This window comes from Meleagris gallopavo, chromosome 11 (genome assembly GCF_905368555.1).
Source record: "Meleagris gallopavo chromosome 11, MGAL_WU_HG_1.1, whole genome shotgun sequence".
In the NCBI taxonomy this organism is placed as follows: domain Eukaryota; kingdom Metazoa; phylum Chordata; class Aves; order Galliformes; family Phasianidae; genus Meleagris; species Meleagris gallopavo.
In genome coordinates, this window is record NC_139414.1 from 19,310,180 (window position 1) to 19,333,413 (window position 23,234).

The 23,234-nt window shown below is 43.3% G+C and overlaps 2 protein-coding genes across 5 annotated transcripts in view; one reads left to right on the forward strand and one right to left on the reverse strand.

The window, feature by feature from the left end:
• LRRC31 (leucine rich repeat containing 31) overlaps nucleotides 1-23,234 on the forward strand; it is a 37,590-nt gene that overhangs the window by 4,043 nt on the left and 10,313 nt on the right. The window contains exons 1-3 of one of the 4 annotated variants that reach the window (XM_085232903.1): nucleotides 15,021-15,051; nucleotides 18,083-18,213; nucleotides 22,197-22,537. In XM_085232903.1, the coding sequence (XP_085089029.1) occupies nucleotides 22,525-22,537 (13 nt within the window). In that variant the 5' untranslated portion in view covers nucleotides 15,021-15,051; nucleotides 18,083-18,213; nucleotides 22,197-22,524. Of the gene's footprint in view, nucleotides 1-14,997; nucleotides 15,052-18,082; nucleotides 18,214-18,330; nucleotides 22,538-23,234 lie in introns of those variants that run through there. The other 3 variants (XM_085232901.1, XM_085232900.1, XM_085232902.1) reach the window with 3 other exon arrangements.
• Nucleotides 1,363-9,742, reverse strand: SAMD7 (sterile alpha motif domain containing 7). The gene is made up of 8 exons (XM_085232917.1): nucleotides 9,576-9,742; nucleotides 8,798-8,924; nucleotides 8,520-8,656; nucleotides 8,024-8,102; nucleotides 5,640-6,319; nucleotides 4,640-4,761; nucleotides 4,121-4,231; nucleotides 1,363-3,451 (listed from the first exon to the last, which is right to left on the reverse strand). Exons 1-8 carry the CDS (start codon nucleotides 9,676-9,678, stop codon nucleotides 3,179-3,181), a joined length of 1,632 nt encoding a protein of 543 aa, XP_085089043.1. The 5' UTR covers nucleotides 9,679-9,742; the 3' UTR covers nucleotides 1,363-3,178.

Here is a 23,234-nt window from a genome sequence, read left to right on the forward strand (position 1 = left end):
TTTCCTGTTCCTCATGCAACAAAGGATGGCACTCTTAAAAGTAAAGATTTCTATCCACATATGTTCACATCTATCCACTTCAATTAGAAATTTATTTTCTGATTCAGCTTACTGCTACTGCCTAATGCACAATAGATGTTGAGTCCAAAAATTCTGTTGATGGCATGTGTATTATAAGGCATCATATGCTATTATAAGGCATCATATGCATTCCTCTGTGATTTAAATAGCATTGCAGAAAAAAACAAGTGCAGTGGTGGTGTAGTCACTAGAAAGTTACTGACTTCCACAGTTGTTCCAGCTCTGTTACATATTTGCAGTAGCTAACTGCGCCCTTTTGCAGCTGGAATAAGCATTAGAAGCCATAAAGCTCACATGGCTGCTGAGAATCAGCAAAGCCTTGAGTGTTTCCTTGTAAGCATAGTTCACAAAAACACATCAAAATTTGAAAGCAAGGCTGTGTGTACTGATTCTGTATCTTTAATGTTTTGATTTTTTTTTTTTTTTCATTCTTTCAGAAGTGTTTCTCAGAGGGGAAAGTTTAACTATTAGTAACATTACATTAGAAATAGAACAGATTGTGTCCATTTAGGTAAATCTATTTCCTTCCAGTTTCACTCTGCCGTTGAGTGCAGCCTGGGCCTTGCTGCACTGTGGCTGCTCTGACGTGTCCCCCGTTTGGATTTCTGGGAAGGAGAGCCCGGGATGTGCAAAGGATCCTATACTTGTTTAATTGCAGCACTGTCAGGCTTGTCATGCTTTGATCCAGCTTTCTCTGCTTTTCTAACTGTTCATGTCTGAGCCATTTACAAAAACAGCGCTCACATTCTTCAGAACCAGATTTCAGTCTTTCTTCCCTAGCACATAGGATTTCAACTCAAGCTCTTCTGCTGTTACTTCAGGAAAACAAGCCGTGTTTGCTCACGTCCCCGTTCTTGACACCCTTGGGGGCTGCCTCTGCCAAGTGCTCATAGCTGGGCAGCGACATCGTGTGGCCCCGTGGGCCCCCAGCTGGGATTGGTCCTGCAGCACCGAGGGCTTGAGAGGTAGGACACCATTTGAAAACCAACACGTGAATTGTGTTTAATTAGATAAGTGACATTGTTCGTGTGTTAGTCAGTTTTATAAGAGAGAAGAGTTAGAACTTGTTTCAGACACCCAACAGTATTGATGCTTCTGTGCTTTTTTTTTTTTTCCTTAACAACGTGTTGACTATATAAAAATATCTTCTAGTATTTTCATTTTCATTGATGGTTCACGAACAATCTGCTGCAGAAAGAGGAAAATCACAGGAGTTGAACCTACTGTGAAAGGAAACTTCTGGTGTCAGTAATCTGAGGCATTACATGTTAAAATACCACGTGAAAACATTACAGCCAGACTATGACTTCTTTACAGTGATAATTGTGCTTTATCCAGAATCTGCAAAAGTAAACATTTTTTTATTATCAAATTATTATAAAACTCTTCTTTCCACCTTACTAAATTTTAAAATCTTAGAAAAACAGAAAAAATATGGAAGAGAACAGATGTTAACACTGAAATTCACTGAGACAAAGCAAACAGCAAACTAATGGCCATTCCAAGATTACTTCCGCTGTTGTAGTTGTTTTTTAGACAGTCTTGGAATTATATCTAGGCTTTCCAGTTTCGGATTATAATTTTCTGTATATTATTAAGTATCCAGTAAACAGTACCTTGTATGACAGATGCTCATAGATGATGCAGAAGACATAAACCAGACTCTTATGGTAATGGAAAGACTCTCATTAATTTCACCAGATCACAGGCATAAGGGTCAGCACCTCATTTAGGAGATTGCCTTAGGGTATGTCTGCATCTTTGGAGTATTTTGTTCTATAGCAATTCACACTCTTCCTTTGGGCCTAACTGGAATTCATCAATGAAACCTGAAAACATAAACCCTACTTACAGTATCTGAAGATATGAGCACAGAGCCCAGCACTGCTGTAACTGGTGATGGTGGCAGAGTTTTCAGAGGAGAATCGTACTGAATTCTTAGAGCAAGACTTTGCTGTTTCAGGAGAGGAATGTGAGAGGTATCTGCCTCTCCTCTCAAGGCTGCCAAGTTCAGACAGCACAGTAAGAAGAACACTGTAAGTTACTCTTGCTAACTTCTCACCTCATCTCATCTACTGCACAAATGTTTGATTTACAGTATCAAAAATAATAAAATATTTTTTCTCAGGCTGAAGCAGAAAAACAGGTGCCCACAGTCTAAAATACAAGAACATTCCTCCTCAAGCATTTAAACACTCACCATCTACACAATAGTGCACCTCTTGGTTTTTAAGAGGTTTTCATGTGGCCTCTAAACTAAACTAAACTAAACAAAGGAGAGGAAATCTGAAGTGGCAACAAACAGCAGATCACCAATCGATCAGCACTCAGTTTACAAGACTTAGTTTTCTCAAAACTATTTGTGTGCCCTTCAGAGTCGAGTTTTCTTCAAAGAGGAAGGTGGAGGACAGTTCCAATACCTCAGTGAAAGAGCAGCCTGTGACAGAACCCCTAGTGTGGGAATGAAGATAATTCACACCGGGTTCATTATGGAATGCTGGGGATTTTTCTCTAGCTAAAAACTCCACTCTGTGGTTCATGTTTGCTGTGAGATACTTAACCATCAGTAGCAGGAGAGAGCAGAAAGCACATTTCATCTTATGAAGAATGCTGAGTATGCTGCTGAGGAAAGACTTCCATGGCTTGCCCAGGTGAGCAGAGGGGAAGGGTGCTTTGAGCTGCTGCCTCCAGGATGTGGCTGTCTCTGCAGCTGGTCTTCCCAGCAGTCTGCTTCTGCTTTGTTCTGAGCTCTGCTCACCTATGCAGTCACACAAAGCAGATTCAAACCCTGGTAATAAGCTTTAGCTTTTCCTGGTAGTTCCTCAGCAGCCTGCACAACTGTACGGAGTGTGCTCTGAGCCTCTGACAGATTTCAGCAGTGTTAATTGTGCTGATACCCTATTCAATGAATTGCACTTGAAAGTAATTGCACTAATATGTAGTCCTATGTTTTTAAGTGCTTTTCAGATACCACAATGCAGCTGATTTCATTCACTCCCAATCCCTTGCAGAGGTTTCAGGCTGCAGCTACCCTCTCAGACACCTGGTAACTGAAGGCTCCTGTATTATTAGAAACGTTTTATGTCTTGGGCCCAGCTCAACTCTTCTGAAAAGTGATCATCTGGAAGTCAGCCTGTGGTCCGTCTGCATCACATGGATGATCCCTGCTTTCTGAAACAATCTGTTCCACTGTTTTTGAAGTCTCCAGGCCCTGTGAGCAGGGGCTGTCCAATGCATCACCGCTGCTGTTGCAGCGAAGAGGAGAGGTGATGTCAGAGGGCTGCTCTGGGGGTTTGCCTGGAGCAGGAGGCAGGGGCACAGACAAGGGAAGGTTCATCATGTAGAACACATTGCCCAGACGTCGAGACACCTTGAAAGACAGAAACAAAATCTCAGTGGTTGTTTCATGAGGTGGTTTTGCTGTCATTAAATGTCAGGGTTGGCTGTTGTGTAGCAATGCCAGAGACGTGGCCAGGAAGCTGCCTAGTCCCCCACCGCCTCCAAGGATTAGCAGTGGTTAACAAAAGTAAACAAAATCCACGATGAAAGTAAGAGCAGAAAATTTCAAACATAGAGGGACAGCCTCTCTACAAATCATTTAAGATTCTATTCCCAGAAAGACTATAGAAACCTTTACTTGGTGGATTTTAAAGGTCAGATTGGAGCTAAAGCAAGTATGTATCAGAACGGTTCTTACCAGTGGGGAAGGACGAAGAGGAATACAAGGGGGTAAATCCATCAAATATCTTTGCATTACCAGCCTCAGCCCAGTCTCCAGCACTGCTGTGTACTGAATCTGCCCCGAGCATCTCTCAAACTGTCAGTCCTGACACCCCCACCTCCACTGTTCCCCTGCTGCTTCATGCAGAGACGCAAAAGCAAACCATGCTGGAGGAATTTCTTTTCCCCAGCTATTATGGCAATGAGCTTATGAACGAGAAACAAATGTGGTTTAGTTGGGAAAATGAGCAAATATCTTGATAGCTTCTGAGCCTTTCACATCTGCACGACTTGCTAGTTTTGGTACATTTGATATTACCTGAGAGCGGATTTTTAACGCTGGCCCAAGTTTTAATCCCATGGTATCTAGGAGATGTTCTTCTGTTAGCAGTGGGAGGGTTTCTCCATCGATAGCATGGTCTTTGAATATCTGATAGAAAGAAAATAACATCGAGGTGTGCTCAAACAGACTTCACCAGTTATTCTTTATGCTTAACCCTGAGCTGTAGACAACAAACAGAGGAAATAATTTCAGTGTTTTATCTTCACGTTTCTCTCGTAACTGCAGTGTGATTTCCTTTGTTCAGGTATATGGACATCTGCACATTTTCCTGTAGCTTATCTACTTGTTTTTAGCAAGTGGGGACTTAGTAATCTTTTGGTATTACTTGGTGTTGGTTTGGTGCATTTGTTGTTTTTTGTTGGTTGGTTGTTGTTTTGTAACATGGTGACAACTAGTAAACCTCTATATTTGTCGTATTTATTTGTCGATCTTAAATCCAGATGATCCTAAAGACCTTAAAATGTGACTGTGACCATTAGGTAAGTTTGTCATCACCTGGGCATAATCGGAGCAGCCTGGGAGGCTAATGATGAAGCTGTACACATCATCAACCGTCCACTTGCGGATGTCTTCAATGGTGGAAATGTCTTCTCCGTTCAGGATCAAGCCATGTGCTGCTTTAAGGAGGAAACACAGATGTTATTTTTGTAGAATTCTGCTGGCAAACCAATAGGAAAAGAATGTTGATGTAAGATTATGTACACTACATTAACAGCACGGTGTAGTCACTGATACAGTAATCCTTGACGCCAAAGTCACTTGATAGTTGTAACTGGTCTTGGAGGGTTTGCTTTTATTTGCTGTATGCACTGTACATACCAGTCACTAAATGTACAAAGCACACTGCAGCATTATGCAATGCTGTTGATTTGTTGTACTATACCACTGTTTTACCTTCATCCAGAGATTTTGTTTAAATTCCTGTTGCAGACAGGAACTGAATAGTTAACATGCATCGTTTGTTTTTTCAGTGAGATGGTATCTTTGGTAAATGATCCTGCACAAACACCCCAGCCTGTTCTCATGTCAGGTACTGGGATGTTTTGTGCCATTTGTACATTTAAAAGCCTCAAAGCTTTAGAAACTATGATTATTGTACAGTCCTTGTGACTGTGTCTTATGTAGACTTCCTATAGAAGGCAAGGTTTTCCTAAAGCAGTACAGCTTTAATGGGATTCCTCATCCCATCCAAGAGAACTCTGGGGAACCCTAAGGTGCTGCCAAACTTCACTGTGCCATTGCATTGCCCTGCAAAAAAGCCCTGAAACCTCCACTGTGCCAGCAAGCTGCAGGTCTGCAGATAGGGAAAGCCAGTCTTTACCATAGGTGACATGGATTTACCAAGTCTTTTTGCAGCGTGTGAGTTCTGTATCAAATTGCCATGACTGTTGTACCCAAATTTGCTTTAAAGGAGTGGAAGAAATAAGAGAGTAATTCAATAGAGATAATGACTATTGACATGCCATTTTAACTGTAATCTGGAGACCTGACAAACCTGGAGGTAGCAGCGGGTTGCTGGGAACTGGAAATCCATATGGTAGTGCTGAGAACGGGACGGCAGACGGGTACATGTACTTGTCATCAAAAGCAGCACAGGAGCTATTAGACTCCTTCTCACTTGTGTTGTTGCAGCTGTTGGGTTCAGCAGAAATTTCACGATTAGCACAGTTTTTTCTCAAGTCTTGCTCCAACTCTTTGCAGTTTTTGACAACTGCTGACGGCTCCACCTGATTTTTGCTTTGTTCGTGTTTGTTTGGCGTCTCCACCTCCGCCTCTTTCTTGTCTTCTTTCTCATCATCTACCGCCGTGGAAGCGAGGTCTGTACTTTTGTCTTCAGCTTGGCTCTTGGTGCCGTTGGCCCCGCAGTCTGCAGCTTTGTGGTTTGCAGCTCTCCTCCCCGGCCGGCGGCCCCTCTCCCTTTGCAGGGTGCTGACGGGGGGGTACGGGCTGGTGGCCATCAGCATGGTGTTACCGTGGATGTCGTCGAGGGTGGTACGATGAACATACAGGTCACTGGGAAGGTGTCCTTCGGGCAGCCTGTGCCTGCCACGGAAAGCGATGGGACTGGCCGGCATCCCGTGGTAAAGGAAAGGTGCTTCCAGGCTCAGCAGTCCTTTCCGATGAGCTTTCTCCATTTCTTTTTGCTGAAAAATGGCACTCATCTCCATCTCCATTCTAAGAGACACACAGAGCACAAGCAGTCAGGGCAGCTCGGTTCCTCAATCACCTCTTTTTTTCATGTCAGGTTAAAGCCAAGATATAGTTGAAGAGATTAAAAGAGTACTGCTTTTCATCCCTCTGCCCTGTATTGCTATTTGATGTCATAAATACTGCAGGTGGAATAGTGAGCTTGCCTATATTTAATATGTTGCCAAGTACATACAGTAAACTAAAAGGAAGATAAGATACACTTGTCATGTGATACCTCTGTATACTATTTCAGACAAGAAAAAGAGAAGTGTTATTTGTGTATTGGCAATCCAGGCATTATAACGGGGTTCCATTCTCTTCAGATTTGGAAGTGTCTCTGGGGTCACAAGGGCCAAAGGCTACAGAAAATAAATGATTAATATTTCCAATCAGGAAATTATACTGAAAACTGGAAAATGGCAGTGATATTGTAAATATTCCAGTGGAGTTGAGAGATGGGAGAAGTGAGCTCATCTAACAGCACAAAGCAGAGGGGCTGCAGCTGCCTTTCTTGCTTTGACAAATCTGCAGTGGAATGTCTATATTCTTATTTGAAAAAGGGTTTATGAAGTCAACAAAGCCCATAAAGGGAGCTAAGATAGCCTTCTAAACACTGCAATAGGAGTACCAGGACAGAGAGGCTGACTTCTGGGGGACTTCTCCTTAGGATTGTCAAGAAAACCTCTTGGACAGCAGGTGACTGTTGCATCACTCCTTAAAATCCACTTCTTTTTTCCCTCTGCCCTCTTTTCAGCTGTGCCACAGTCTGTATCCCCAACTTCCTGCTTTCATGTGTGACAGTGTTTTGCCTGTGCCCCATTTTCTTGTACATCTTGCCCAATTAGCATTACTCACATACTGCTCTTAGGTGGAGGTAAACAGCAGAGCGTGCATCTCACTTGTTTTTCTCCAGGGTTTATCGTGTGGCAGGAGCTATCTGAAACGCGGTGCCGATTCAAGTGCTGTGCTGTGGGGGTTTGGTAATCATTCTGGCTGACTGAAGAGCTCTAGACACAGCTGCCATAATTCTGAAATGTATGATCAGGATGTATCTCTTCTTTGACCTTAATCTTACTGTATGAGGGATGCTGCAATTGCTGGAGCCCAGCACGGCTCTGGCTGGGGCTGGAGTTGATGGAGATGGGGTGGCTGTAAGGGAGGGCATTTGGGATTACTTAACCAGCAGCTGATTGCACTGGTGCTATTCAAACAAGCCGGCTGTCTGTGGTAAGCTGCCAGTCAGATTGTTTGGCTGCAGCAGGAAGGCTGCCACCCACCCTTGGCAGGGCGGAGGTGCAGCTCAGTCATCTCTGCAGCCCAGCTGTGGAGGCTGAAGATATTGCATGTGATAGCACAGCTGTAAAGCATGAATTTGCTTTTGACTTTTTGTGACTTCGGGGTGTTTGGATCCAGAGTTCAGGGGCTGGGTCTGAAACCTGCAGTGTGTTTGTTTCTTTAAGCAGGCTGAGGATTGGTTTCTTTTCTTTGTATCGTTTTAAGGATAAAGGAGAACAGGGGCAAGCAGAAATTTCAATAGCTTCGAAGATAGGAGTGCCCTCTGATTTGCTGGGTGATGTGAAAAAGAATCTCCATCACCCCCAATAAACCCCAACAAAGCCTGCGAGTTCCTGACTTCCATCTGCTGCCCCAATCCCAGCTGCATCTCACAGCAAAGCTTACAGGCAATACCTGGCAATATTTTGCTTCTGGACCAGTTCCTGTCTTCTGGCCACAGCCTCCATGGATTCTGGTTGGAGAAAGCCATATCCTTAAAGGAAGAGGAAAAGAAGTCTTTAGTCTTTTTCCTCAAGCAAACACACAAACCCCAAAGCCACGCAGAAGCACTTTAGGAGCTTTTCAAGACTCAAACCGTGTGCTTTGCCAGGAAGTCAGAATGCCTTTGAGTTAAATTAAATAGTTTGTGTTCATTGTCTCTGTGGGAATATGTAGGAGAAGCATGAAGCCTGGCACCAGGTGAGTAGTTAGGTGCACCTGCCAATGTCTGTGTCATGGTTTTGTGGGGTGGGGAGGGCAGGGCAGGGGCCTACTGCCCCCTGTCATGGGTGTAAATTGATCTGGTTAACTCCGCGACATCTCTAAAGGAAAAGGACAGCAGGGCTGTGTTGTAGACACTACTGATCAAGCTTCAGAAAGCTCCTGGGTGCTGCAGGCAGTGCTTCGCTACCTGGGCCTGGGTAGATGCGGTTGGACAGCAGGCTGGGCATGCTGCTGTGCTGTGGGACTGTGGGCCCGAGGTGGGACGCGATGTGGATCTGTCTCGGGTCGGCTGTGGCCGTCATTTCAGTTGAAGGTAACAAATCTCTGAAAGACAAACGTGCATTCAGACACAGAAAGGGACGTTCTTCAGTTAATAATAACCTAAGATTTTTATGTGCTCGAGGACAGCACAGGACTGTTTGTTCTGTATCTGCAGGATTGCTATAGAGAAGTATTGCAGAATACCTGTCTACCAGCCGAGGCTCGAACTGGGAGGGGATTGCCTGCATTCTCTGCTGGGCTGTGCCCATCAGCTGAGGGTTCACTGCCATCAGCTGGTTCCTCATGAGCATCTCTTGTCGCTGCCGCAGTTCTGACACAAAGCACACACAGAAAGTGATTCTTTCCGTAGCAGAACTTTAGCAGAAAACTAGCTCTTGTATGAATTAGCAAATCGCACTTTTCTTAGCAACATCATCTAAGAAAAAGACAACTTCACTGCCACCTTAACCACTTTGTTAAAATAATGCAGTTTTATACAACCAGTCACAAAAATAAACAGAATGTGCACTGTTAAGTGTATAGAAGGACAACTTACAATGAGCAATAATTCACATATCACTATTAAACAGAGGAGGTTAGCCAGAAATGTTAAGTTCTCTGCTTGAGAGTTTCATTCTTAATACTATTTTCCTTTAAAGTAGTTGTATTAGCTGGGACCTGCCCAGTGGTGAGGCAGAAGCTCTGGAAAGAGCCTGCAGCTGTATGGCAGAGCCTCACAATGCCCAGGTAACACTTCTGTTGCTGAGTTCCTCTGTGGCCTTGACCCCTCTTGCAGCTGCTTAGCATTTCTTGATCAAATTCTGGATGCCAAGAATTTCCCATGTTAACTTTTAACTACCTTAATGGAGAAATATTTCTCCAGTTATTCCTAAGACAAACTTGAGATACCTTTTTAAAGGTGTCTCAGAGATTAGCAGTTCCATAAACAAACATGGAGTTAATTGGGTTTCTTCCTGCTTACCTCCTGCTGCCATGCCGCTTGCTAGACGATACAGGTGCTTTTCTTCCAGTGCTCCCTGTTCCCCCAGGATAGACATTTTTCTCATGTGATCTCGTGGAGTCATACTTCAAGGAGATGGCAGCAGCTTTTCCAAGGTAAAGAACTGGATTGACAGGTCCAAAGAAAGGAAGGAGACATTCAGTGATGTAAGGAATTGGCAGGTTATTCCAGTTATTGCTCAGATAAGCAGGTAGTCCTTCTGGCAGTCACAGCCATGCCCTTCAGTGCTTGGGGATTATTACTGGTTATCAGAAAGAAACTTTGAGTTTTCAGAACAGTGCAAATGTTTCTGTTGTTTATACTGAGTTGTTCAGTGTTCCTGGTCTTGCTGTGTGGGGCAAGTCAGGATGTTGTGAAGTATCAGCTGTTCAGAAGGATGTCTTGAGGCCAATGTCATTTCAGCCCCTGGTGTACCACAACAGCCTGAGAACTGTGACATGAGTTCATAGCCTGGAAGGCAGGTATTCCTGTTTTGAATGGGGAATCGTGATCGTACGGGGCCCTGTCTGCTAGGTGAAGGAGATGGAAAGAAGTGGCAGAAGTAAGCAGTTCCAAATCACAGCAGCCTCTTCAGACTGCCAAGTGATGTGAAAAAGGTAATAGAACATATGTGCTTTGTAGTGATGAAAATAGTGATTAAAAAAATCAGATTTATGGGTAGATGAAGTCAGATGAACAGTAGAAATCCAGACAGAAAACTGCACTACTAATGCATCGTTGAACAGCTGCACTTCATTGAGGTGGATTGCATCAGCATTTCTGAGTCTGCCCAAACAAGCAGGTGGCTAGATTACAAGTGATCCTGATAGCAAGGGAATGAGTAATCACAGAGCACCCTGCTCAGGATCTGGGGGCAATGATCTACACAGGATTATCAGTGTAAAACAGGGACTCTGTTAGCTACCACTGGTTTGTTTTATTTTTCCTCATATTTATGCTAAACTTTGCAGGCTGGAATGCATTTTCATTCTTATACTCTGTTGTGCCTGCTCTTGGTCTTACTGAGTCAATACCTGTGTTCCACACGATGAAATCCCACTGTGGGATCAGTTTCATTTTGGTGACCCCCACAAAGACAGCAGTGCTATAAAGATGAGCAGAAGGCTGTTCCAGCCACCACAGGCTTTACCTTTAAACCAGTGAGCATGCATGGCATGGTGAATATCCTTGGTGTCAGCCTTAAGGTGAGTTTTCTGAAGGGTAAGCACGTTAGTCATTTCAACCATACTGACTGTGAATCGAGGTTATACTTGCACCAAACCTGTTGAGTCCCCTTAGAATAAAGATGTTCCTTATGTTTTTAAATGTTTTAAGTGCTACGTTCTTGGAAGCAGATAACTGTATCCAAACCAAGAAGAACAGCACGATGCCCTTTGTTTATGACATAGCTATCTGAACATGTGCTGCTGGACGTGTTTCCATTTGATTTTTTTTTTTTTTTTTTTTTTAGGGTACTTTAAACTTAAAGCGGTTTAGGATGCTGGGTGCCTCATGAAGAGCATTTGAGCTGCCAAAGTGCTTCTGAGCTCCTAAAGCATTTTAAGGCTCAGTACTAAAGCGATTTAGTGCTGAACTAAACTTTACAACAGCTCAAAAAATAGGTGGCAACTGCAAAGATGGTATTTACCATACTGTATCAATCCATGAGTCACTGAGGTGGTTTCTGCTCACCCATGAGAGCTCTGTACTGAATGCTCAGGAAAACAAAGCAGTTATAAACTTCATCCTAATCCCTGTACAGCTGGCTGCAGGGCAGGAAGGTGCAAAGCAACCACTAAAGGTCTGAGTTGTTGTCCTGAAAGAAACAGGTTTGTATCTTACTGGTTTGTGAAATCAAGAAAAAAAAAGAAAGTCAGTGCTAGCACTAATAAGGTTTCACCTGCCAGATGATTGATAAGCTGTGCCACTTGTTCTATTTAGGAACTGCTGGCATGATTCAGTCCTCTGTTCTGTTAACGGCTGGGGACACACTTCGGTCTAGGGGAACTGTCCCAGTTTGGGGAAAAACATACAAGTTTTATCAGACGACCCTTACTAGGCCTTCCTGGAGCTTCTACATATTTGCTGCTGTAGTGAAAACCCCTTCTTTCTCCTCATAAAATCACACTTGTGACTAAAATTGTCTGGTGCAGCTTTGGAAGTGTGGAATTGCGGAAAAGCTGCTGGGAAAAGATCCATCTATTTTGATCCCAAACCGCAGCCTCCGTGTGGGATCAAATACAGCCCTCCTGTTTTGACATCTGTCAACAGCTCAGTGGTGGTAACTGGTGAGAAACCATTAGCATCAGTATCCTGGTGGTGTTTTCTGTACAGCCCATGCAGCTCCTCATACAAATATGGATTTTGTGTGGTATGCTGCCTGTTGACAATCTCTCTCATAGTCTCCTTTCAGAGCTGAAGTGGGACTACCTGGCACTTTTCTCAAAATCTTTCTTTTAAAAATTGAGGTTTTTCTTTCAAATGTTATAATTCCCACTAAAAGTGGGGCTCCATACGCAGCATATACAGCAGCATCCATGGTGCAGTTGATCCATACGTTTTGGTAGCTTGTTAGCCATTACTGATAATTATCTCATAGAGATACAGCCAGACTTTCAGGACAGCATCGCTTTCAGGCAGAGTTCATGACATCAGCAACTTATACTGAAAAAGCCTTGGAATAGTGTGACTCAAAAGTTCATCTGCATCTTCTCCCACTGAAGCAGTCACTTACTGCTTTCACTGACCCAGTGTTGGAGCCCTCATGTGCCAAAAGGAGGGTTTTCGCCTGAGTTGCTCCGTAAAGTCATTCTATCTTGTTTTGTTTTCTGTTGTGCCAGTCAGCCCTATGTAACTTCTCCTGGATTTCTTCTCAAATATATAAAAAAAACCTCTGGTATTTCTGGTAGAAGTCTTCAGATGCTGTTTCCACTGAAATGGTGCTGCTTTCCTAAGCTCGTGTCAGAACGTCCGTGTGATGCACATCTTACATAAATGACACACTTTGTATGTGTATGTTATCTGTATTAAATTACTTACCTCCCTGATTTTCCTGTTCAGGGCAGCACTGAGCTGATCAGGTAGGATACTTACCTAACTTAACATCCTCATGTTAAGACTCCTGTGTGACCTTGTGTCAAGAGGAGATGCTGAACTTTACTGGTTTATGTTATATTGTTTGGATTGATGCCTTTTTGAGTTACCTAGCTGGGGCTCTGATTGACAGGTCAAAATTTAATTGAGGCTCTTACTATTTTCATAGGGACTAGCATATTAGAAACCAACTTCAGCAAAACAAACAAACAAAAAAAGCTCTTTTTGGGAGAAGAGGGAACAAAAAGATCAGATGCAGGGAAAGTATGCTTCTGATACATATATAAGCTGGGATTTGAGAGTAGCTCAGAATCCTACAGCCAAATTCATATAAATTCATACACACCAGCTGTCTGGCGTTGCATTCATATATGGCTCTTCTCTGATCCTATTGCACAAATCCTGGCTGTACAGCACATTACAGGGATGAAGACAAGTTAATCTCTACCTTTAGAGTCTTACCCTTAGCAAACCCTTCTTGACAGCAGGCAGAACCACTCACCCAGTACTAATTCTGTCTCAGTTTATTAGACAAGACATGGCAAGACACGAACTTCATGAACCAGAAGTGTTTGGAAATCTCATTATTCTGTGTGCAGATTCAGAATGTCTGTAGCAGTTCTGTGTGTCTGTATCATAATAGCATCTTATGTCTAGTGTAGGTTTGTTGGAAGACTTATTTTTTAGTTAAATGCTTTAAGGTTTCATTAACTAATAGTGGTTTTATCTACATCAAACACACGTAATTAGTATTTTTAAGAACAATTTTTGGTGTACCTTTGCAATGAATGGATCTGCAAACTTTTTGGGAGAAGCTGAGTATTTCTTCAAATATTCAAGTAAATTTATGCCAGAGAAATCAGTTGAACATATAATATAAGCATGTATGCAAGCTTTTGGGTGAAATATATGAAGCAACTCATGCATAGTCTCATTTCTGTTCCCATTGAGTCCCTTCTTAAGAGAAAGCTGTCCTGATTGCTTGAGAAATCAGATTTGTTTAGAAAAAAAAACCAAACCAAACAATATTATTAATATTCTAATGTTATTAACTGTTGTATCAAGGGTTTTGTTCTTAAACTATGCTAGGAGTCCTAAAGTTAGAGACTAGTTGTTCAAGAAACCACGATCAGTAAAATAAATGACTTCTGAAAATGAAGAAGATGATGATACCAACATTATGTCCTCCAGGACCGTGAAATACGTCTTCTTAACTGGGCAAGGTGCTCCTGGAGAGGCTGTAGGGCTAAATTCTAATCCTGGGTACGTGGGCACAGACTGTCCAGAGACTGAGATTAGAGTGTAATCCTAAAACTGGATTGAGAACCATACATTCCTTAAAGAAGGGAAAATAACTATATTTATACCTGGTGTTATCTGGTGAGTTTACTTGCATGCCTTTACTGAAACAAAGGTGTGGGTGGCTCACCATTTTTGATCTAGCTAATAGTTAAGATTGCAGCAAGTCAGAGTTCTTTTAAACATGCTGCTTTGGGGTATGGATCAAGGCCTAGTATTGGTAAATTCAGTCCTTCAGGAGCGAAGTTTGGTTGGCACCTCATTCTGGGAGTGGGCTGAAGGTAGACCCGTTCCTTTCTGCTACCAGGGCAGCTATCAGCTTCGTGCTCTGATTGCACCCAAAAGTGGGGTTGTGTGGTGCTGAGCATCACAGAGGCACGACAGGAGCCCCCTGTGGGTGATGCAGGTGGGTGGTGGTGGGAAAAGAAGCCCTCCTCCCCTTTGGGGCAGCACTGGGGCTGTGTGGGTACGGGACAGGGAGCTCTGAGGTGGGGCTCTGGGGAGCTGGAAGCCAGGGCCACGTCCTGCAGCACAGCCCTACTGGAGTACATCTGTGGTTGTGGCAGCACCCAAAGGCTCCATCTGAGGTCACGCTGAGCAGAGGCTTTAACATTCGATCACTGTGTTTGTTAAAAATTGGAGCAAGAATGAGTGAAAGTAGTGGTTGTAGCGGCAAACGTGGGTATCGTGTGTGAAAGTGTGCAGTGTTGTTCACCTGCCCTTGTCTCCCAACCAGCTGTTCATGGGGGATGGTCTCTATTACATGGCTTACATACAAAGAGTTAAAAGCGTGATGCATTTTATTTTCCTTGTGGATTTATTTCATAATTAACAATGAAAATAGCTTCTCATCGAAACAGTATTGTCTTTGATTATTTTAGAAGATGAAAGATTGCAAAATGTGGTTGAGTGGGATCAGTAAAAAGGAAACCAGACTGTGTTGTTTGCTTCGTAATCGTTTGCTTTTAAAACATAAAGAAGGGATTTTTTTTCCATTTTTTTTTATTCCTAGGTATTGGAAATAAATGTCTTGGGATGGAGAACTCTCTGATGATCAGAGAGCAAGGTGAGTATTTTCAAATGAAATTAATTTTTAGTGGGATTTTTGTCTTGCTTTGAACTAAGCTGAAATAGTAGTACAAACAACAACATTGCCAGTGCTGAGAGAAACCAGGCCGTAAAAAAGTGAGTGAGTTTTAGGAGATTTATAAACAACTCTAATGTCCACTGGCTAAGAGTTTGACTCTCAGAAACGTGTGCTGAATCCTCTGTACCTTTTCTGTTTGGTTAGAATATGGTGTTGCACCAGTGTCCTTCAGACATCCCAACATCTCTGAATAAATGGAGGAAACTGTGTATTAGACCACTAAAGTAAAACAAGATGGTGCTTTTAAAATTAGTATTATTCATCTTTTCAGGCTAGTTTTCTTCATTACAAAATGAAGGATGGTAAACTGGTGTAAAAAATATTTGCAGATTACGCAAGTCAGATATAGGACACTAAAATCACATTTTCCACATTCATATGGAAAGTCATAAGCTTTAACATAAACTTATTCCCCTCACAAGAGCAGTCTGACATTGCAGAGCTGATCATGTAAACAAACTCAGAAGTCAGCACCTTCAACAGACAGAATGTGTTCAGTTCCACAGCTTGCAGGATCAGACCAAGGCAAAGTTACCTGAGCCAGGATTGTCCCTATTGCTCTTTTTCTATCACTGGAGCTTGGGAGAGATGGGAAATCCACATATTCTGTAACTGTGGAGCTTGAAATTTTAGCTGAAAGGCAATATAATAGTGCCCAAGCTTTCCTCAGCCTGCAGTTAATTCCACCCACACATTCTGATAAGAACAAGATACAAGGAACTCATATAATATGATGATGCTATTTTTACAAAATATATCACTCAAAACTCTTACCCCAGGTTTGCTATAATGGCTATGCATATGAGCAAAATTTAAATTAGGCAAATGTAATGTAGGTATATCAGACTAAACCAGCCACCTGCATCCGTGTGATTATAACATTGATTAATGCAAACTGCACACTGATTTAGGCAATTCACTACTCGAGGAAGTACCTGTGAAATTCTGACGTTTTTCAATTGCACTTTAAGAAGTATAGCACAAAAAATCAGCTGTACTGATTAACAGCCACTTAGCTTCTAAGAATATTTTAAGACAGTTAGAAACGACAGCAAAGCATTGGTTTGTGTACATCAGACAACTCAATTTATGTCCAGTTTTCTTAAAAACTACTGAGCATGCAATGAAAAGCCCTCCCAAAGTAAAAGCTTCCTTTTCTGAAATAGGTCTTGAAATGTTTCCAGAATTATCAAGTGTATGCTATAAGGCAAATACAATTTCCACCTGGATATGCACATGACAGATTGCTGAGAAATTGGAACGTAGTTCATCACAGACTTTACTTTTTCTGTATCACTCATGACTACTCCATACTTTGCTCCTTGCAGTGCAGTGCTGCACTTCAAGAAAACAGCCTGCTTCAATCTGTGCAGTTTCCCTCCTGAGATAAGCCTTTGCTACCAAAACATGAAAATCATACACTTCTTGGTATTGCTTAGCAAGATGTTGCATAGCTATTCGTATTACAAACTAGCGCTGTTTGTTTCTATTTCATGTATACTTACAGCTATTGTGAAGGCCTTAGTTTTGAGGAAAACGAAGTCACCATGAACGTCCAAAAGTTTGTGCCTTCACGATACGTCTTCCTTTCAAGCTGCCTCAGTAATGTGATTGGCAGCTTTTAAACCACATCAAGATTAACATGTCAAAAACTGCCTTAACTAACGCTGAGTTTACTTTAAATACAAATTGAATTTATCTTGATTAGCCCTCATCCCTGCTTCTAAGCCCTCCCCACTCTGACATCACAAGCCCTTCTCCAATACCATCCTCTAACCAGGCTGCAAAAACGTAATTACAAGAAGAGCAGCACGCTGATCTGATAAACCTATTTCACATTTAACCTGCTAAGCTGTTGTTAGCTTGTAAGATGCTTGTTGCATTCACTTAAAATCTTCCTGTTCCAGAAAGAAATACGCGAGAAGGTTAAGAAGTGCCTGGCTCTCTGCATTGTTGCCTGTTTGCACAGATTTCTAGGAACTGCATATTTCTGTCAGTTGGAGAGCAGTCAGCCCACAACTGTGTTATCCCAGAGCTGTGTATCCGCTTGGACTGGGGAAAACTAGAAGATGGAAATCCTGTTAAGCATATTGTGAGGCTAACAGAAGGATCAGATGGCTATACTGCTCAAGCCGGCAGTTTACTCTTTAATTCTCACCATCAGTGAGTTAACTCTCAGAACGAATGCCCAGTATATCACAAAGTTTAAAACGGCAGGGAGAGGTAAATTTTTTCCAGTATCTGTGTCAGCCCATGGGACGTCAGAGTTGATGTTTGTTTTCCCCTTGCTCGCCCTCCTGAAGTTCATCAGGTGCTCACTGCAACAACAACAAATGCCCCCAACAAATGTCCTTTCCCAGATACCATCACAGCATCTAATCCTGGAGAAATGTCTAACAAAAATTCCACCTGCAAGCTGACAAGGTACCTCAGTAGCATGCTAGCTACCGAGATGATTCTCAGCTTGTGTTCAATCCACTCAGTCTGTGACTGCCTACAGGAGCTTGTCACTCCAAATGTGATGAGCCAAAGCAGCCTTGAAGAAAGCTCCTCTGCTGGGATGTTTTGGGATTGTTTGAGTGAGGCTGAAGCAAATGCTTAGTAAGATATGGGGTTGCCACTAAGAGCAAAGTATTGCATCAGCAGACGTTCTTCATCAGATGTTTCAGCCTGTGTGTACCACATTTCAGGAAAACTGTGAAAAATTTAACACTAGGAGAAAGTACTTCCTGAGATAGAAACAAAACCAGCAGAATAATAGGTATACAGATATGTATTTGTTTCTGTTTTATCTAATGAGGGAAGATTGGAAAGGGAGAATGCTACTTCATGAGATTCCTGGCGTCCAGTCTTTGATTTCTGGCACAGAAGCAGGGTTGCTGCATGCTGTAGTGATGTGTGACAACCACAGTGCTTTGACAGTCTAATTGTTCTTGATGGGATTTCTCAGGTGTTGGGGATGTGTTTCTGAATCAGACATGTATCCATACGTATCTCAGCAGTCTTGTTTTTGCTGGTCATCTTCTCCAATGGGAAAAAGGGTGAAGCAGCAATGGAGAGTGAGAGAGAGGGACGCAGGAGGTGAGTGGACTACATCAACTTGTCCTAGACTGTGCTTTGTCAGTCAGCATCACTGTTAGCTCAGATGATTTAGCACAGTGTATTCCCATGTTATTCCCTTTGCACTGCAGAATCCAGAGGTGAGTGATTCAGTAGTTGAACAGCTCCCATGCAATATTTGGTGTTGGTCACCTGAGGTACATTAAGTATATGCTAATGTGAAAGATAGGGCTGGAGTTACACCTTCTGCTGTGCACTCTTGCCCAGATTTATTGCCAGTGTTATCTCTGTAGTCAACACAGCATCACTTTGTTGTAGAACATAAGGATTTGGAGGAGCACGACCAAAACCCAGCAGTGTGTATTCAGGTTCAGCCTCCGCAGAATGCAATGGGGTTTTCCTGAACTATCCAGACCCATTGTACCAGATGGTACCGTATGGAAGTAACACTGATCCTTTGACTCTGTTGATTTCTAATTAGGTTTCTAGTAATTAATATAGTTTGCAGGCCTTGCATGAACTCTGCAGATTACCCATTCATGTGAATGATTAACTGAAAGGGGATTAATCCTGGCATAAGTTCAACCAAAAATAATTTTCTAGCCCTGAAAATCTTCTCTGACAGGCTAGTAGATTTTAATAGGGAATGAGACGTTGATATTTGTGTAGTTCCATTTCACAAAGAGGAACTTGACAGAAGAGTGTTAAAAATACAAGCATGGTAGATATAAAGCATTTGGTCACCACTCTCAGATGCAGAGTTTGGATTTTGGGTGCTCCTATGTGGAGTCGAGTGTTGGACTTTGCGATCCTTGTGGGTCCCTTCTGGGATGTTCTGTGATTCCGTGGTAGCATAAAAGTACAAAGAAGTGTCACCCATGAAAAGTCTCACCAAGTTTAGGGAAATTGTTTTAAGGTTTCTCAGAGGAATATGCATTTCTGAACCCAAGGTTTTTGCTGGTTTAGCATGTTATCTGTGCCTTTTCAAACTTCTCCTGTGACCACTCTATGGTTGTACATAAATACCAAGAAGATCAGCTATAGTTTTCATAACACATTGAAATCTGTTTTAAACAGCTGCTGTGTGTCTGTTAGACTGTCAAACACTTATTTTATAGGAAATAATGTGGATTCTCAGGTCCTTTGGACCAAACTTAATCCTCAGGCATGCACACTGATCTCAGTGTGGGGAAGTCTGGAAGGTGTTTGGTCCAGGGAATTGTCAGTGCTGCACAGTGTTTCTGAGTCTATGAGCCTACAAGCAATGCCAATAAGCATTTTTCCATTCCCAGCAATTTCTTAGCCCGTGCAAATGCCTGCTGCACCTAGGCAGCCTGCAGCAGATTGAGCCAAGCAGGAGAGCACCATGAAAGCTACTGCAGGCAATGACATTCGTGCAGGAGGTGGGAATGGGAGCAGAGATGCATGCTAAGGAAAGGGGGAAAGAATAACATCGTGTTGACTCAGTCTCCTCATACAGAGAGGAGAATGCTGGCTGCACCTAGGGATGAGCGAAGCTGAGAAAGGGAACATGGGTAGAAGTAAACAAGGGCGTGCTACTGTGTGTTATAGAGCTCAGAATGTTGAACATCCTTAGCAGATAAATACCCTAAATCATTATATTCTGTATAAATATTGGGCCAGGGGCCTCTTTGATATAACTGCAATCATTGACTATAGCAAGTGCATCCAGGTGCTTGGGGTGCTAATTTTACTTAATGGATAATAAGGGCCGTCAAAAACAGAGTTGCTACTTTGCTTGGGTTTCATTGAAAGATGCACTCCTAAAAGGAGAGGAAATCCCCAAAATGATACTCAGTGATTAAGTACATAGAATATAGGATTTCAGCGTTTGCAAATCCTTTTTTTCAAATGAACTTGTGGCACTAATCCTCTAATGGCATTATTTCTTTGGAATATATGCCGGATTAAGGAGTCACAATGAGGCAAAGTACAAAAATCCACATTAATCTCTCACCAGTGGATGCTGTGTGGGATGCAACTTTAACTGTGTTTTTCCAGACCTGGTCTGTTCCTATCCTTGCCCCAGGTCTACACAGAGGGAGGAACAGATATAAACAAATGTGACACTGAGCGCTCAGCAGATGGTCACAAGCCATTTAACTAGATGGAAAGGCGTGGGCATTTATTATTTTTAAACTGCAGAAGCTAAGCCTGCCCTATGCTGTCTGTGGTGAACTGCAGGAAGTAGATGTACGGGTCTGTGGGGCAGGAGCAGGGCAATGTTCACCAGCGTGCAGGGAGAGAACAGCACTGCCCAGCCTACCAGCTAACGAGGGCCTGCCCACCATTCTGTATTGCACATGCAGGGCACAGCCTGGGCTACTGCAAAGTAACATCCACGCGTTCAGCCCTTGCTCTGGTCATCCTGCTTTGCTTTAGGATAACCTTGCTGTCCCCTCATCCTGCATAGCTTGCTTTCTAGGAAGAAGAAATTAGGTCGCTGTGAAAATACAATTCCCTTCTCACCGGATTACAGGGATGCTGTCATGGTGCCATGAAGTATTTTTACTCTCATTCAATGGCCTAAAGTGGTGATAGAATTTCTGAATGGTCAATGCATCACTTAATGCACTGATGTCAGAGCGCTGAAGCTAGCCAAGCCTAACCACTGTAATCAGTGCTTAACGTGCTTAAGGATTTCCCCAGTTCCAGGGATCAGGGATTATCAGATATTCCCGTTCCACCTTGCCATCGAAGCACGGTGGGCACAGAGCCCTGAGCCCAGCAGAGCCTGACCACACGTGCAAGATGTGAGTTGCCTTGTTGCTGTTTCATCCCTGGGCACTCTTGTTAAGCATGACATTGAAAGTGAATGAAAGCTGTTGAGTTCGATGAGTTCCTTACTGACAGGAGTGCTTTGGGTTCTCAGCTGTGTAACTGAGACACCCAGCTGGGGGTGTAGGGCTCACATAGGTGCCCTTTCCCTATGGATACAGAGCAAGGTGCTGATTTCAGAGATTGGGTCAGGACAGCCACCCCTGGGAGGAGGCATTACAACCAGCTTGGAGATCCCTGCAGTTTGGGAACAGTTATGTGCCCTTCATTCTTGCAGGTAAATGCTGCCCATGACAACGGGTTTTGTGCATTTTTTCCTCCTGCAAACATCTTTCTGTGTAGTATTTCTCATGGGTGGGAGGATTTCCCCGCTGTTCACTCGAAGTTTTCTTCTCCTAATCTTATCCTATTGGCTCCCAGCAGCGCACTGTGCCCCATTCAGGCCTGTCTTAATCATCTGTACGTTGACACACTGAGTCAGGGCTGTCCCCAGCTGGTGTCTGCTCTGCTTGCACAGCAGTCATTACTTTTATTGACCATCTTTATCGCTCCCCACCAAAAGCACTCCAGCTTGCATATGCCTGTAGTGTATACATAGCAGTGAGAGGTCCATGTATAAATGGTGTTGGAACAGATACAGGTGAAGGTGAGCAGGAAACGATGAAGAAAACTGATCTGGCACACAAGGGGGGACAAGAAGTGTTGGGTTGGTGTAGGCTATGGGGGTGACAGCATCACAGATATTGGCCAGGAGCATCAAAGCAAGAAAACGTAACTCTTGCTGTCATGGAAATCAGATTCACACACACACAAATATAGGGTAGCTTGGTTTATGCACCTGATGTGCTCTGTGATGTCATACTGTGCTATCATGCTGTTGCCTATAAGCAGACTGTGGTGGGTGGCACAGCAGGACCTCTCCTCTCCTGCATGCCGTGCCACGAAGTGCCCAGCAGTGAGCTGCCCCTCCGTGCTCCTTTCCATCACCAAACTGCGACGCCCACTGACACCTGCCTTTGCTCAGCCTCCACCAACACTCCTGACAAGTATGGACAAAAGGGGTGGGAAAACAAAGAGCTTTTCTTCAGGTGCTGCTGTAACCCGACCTGCGAGGTGACTCAGCTGGCAGCAGCTGTGCGGGACGTGGGGCGGTCAGGGTGCAGCTCTCAGCCTTCACTGCCACTTCCTCCTTTCTGCATTGCCAGGGAGCTCAGCTGCAGCGCCAGCAGAGAGCACCCAACTGGATCCTCAGCTCTCCCCCCTGAATAGCGAGGCTGGGGCAGCAGGCTGCTGTCAGGAGAAGTTTGGGGCAGCAGAGCAGCAGGAAGGACCCGCAGAGCTGTTGTGCAGAGCTGTTGTGCAGAGCTGTTGTGCAGAGCTGTCGCTGTCAGGCTGATGAAGACGGGAACACTCAAAAGAAAAGCACCTGGAATGTCCTGATAGGTAGAAGTGAAGTTTTGTTCACGTGCCATGGCTTATTTCTGCCAGCCCTGAAAGTGCTGTAAAAGGTGAAACAAACCCACAGGTGTACCGATGGAAAAGACAGGTATGGTTTTTTGTCTGTTTCAAATAATGCAGTTTTACAGCAAGAAAAGCAACCAGGGTAACTGGCATTGCTTTACAGCTCAGTAAATGTACACTCACGTCTATGGGCACTGCTTTGTACAATTTTTGTACTTTACACATGAGAAATATAGCTGCAACAGGCTAACAAGAGCAAGATTTAAAAGAATGCATCAGCTTTTTTCAGGTGCTCTGCCCTTGAACACTTATATCATAGCATATGCCTTCCAGCAGGAGAAAAAGCCTGCATATTGTTGATACTGGTGACATTGTGTGTAACAATTATTATTTATTTATTATTTATTATTATTATTTAATGTTATTAAAGTGATCAAGTTTGTGTGCTCTGCTGGGGACGCTGGGTTGTGCAAAGAGTTCTGTGAGCAGATCTCTGCTGGGGAATGGGGTCACAACAGCTTCGAAGTCAGCAAAGGATGATACAGCAAGTGTGGTATAAAGAAAGAAGGAAAGAATGTGTATGAATTGTTATAAAGCCAAACTTCAGTTTACCTATCAATTGGTGACTGAAACGGAGGTCATCATAGCGCTGAACTCTTCCAAACAAGCTGACTGGGATCCTTGTTTCTTTCCAGGGAGTCCTTGTACTCCCTGTTGTACACCTCACCTTCCTGACAGCCAGACTAGCCTTTGGCATGGGTCACTTTGGTGCCAAACTTACC

Excerpts from the sequence above, each read along its gene's own strand:
- SAMD7 (XM_085232917.1), bottom strand. The coding sequence starts at position 9,678 with ATGACTCCACGAGATCACATGAGAAAAATGTCTATCCTGGGGGAACAG. Across the intron at positions 4,762-5,639 it reads CAACCCGCTGCTACCTCCAG|CAGCACATGGCTTGATCCTG; the intron begins GTTTGTCAGGTC and ends TCCTCCTTAAAG. Across the intron at positions 4,232-4,639 it reads GCTGCTCCGATTATGCCCAG|ATATTCAAAGACCATGCTAT; the intron begins GTGATGACAAAC and ends TCTTTCTATCAG.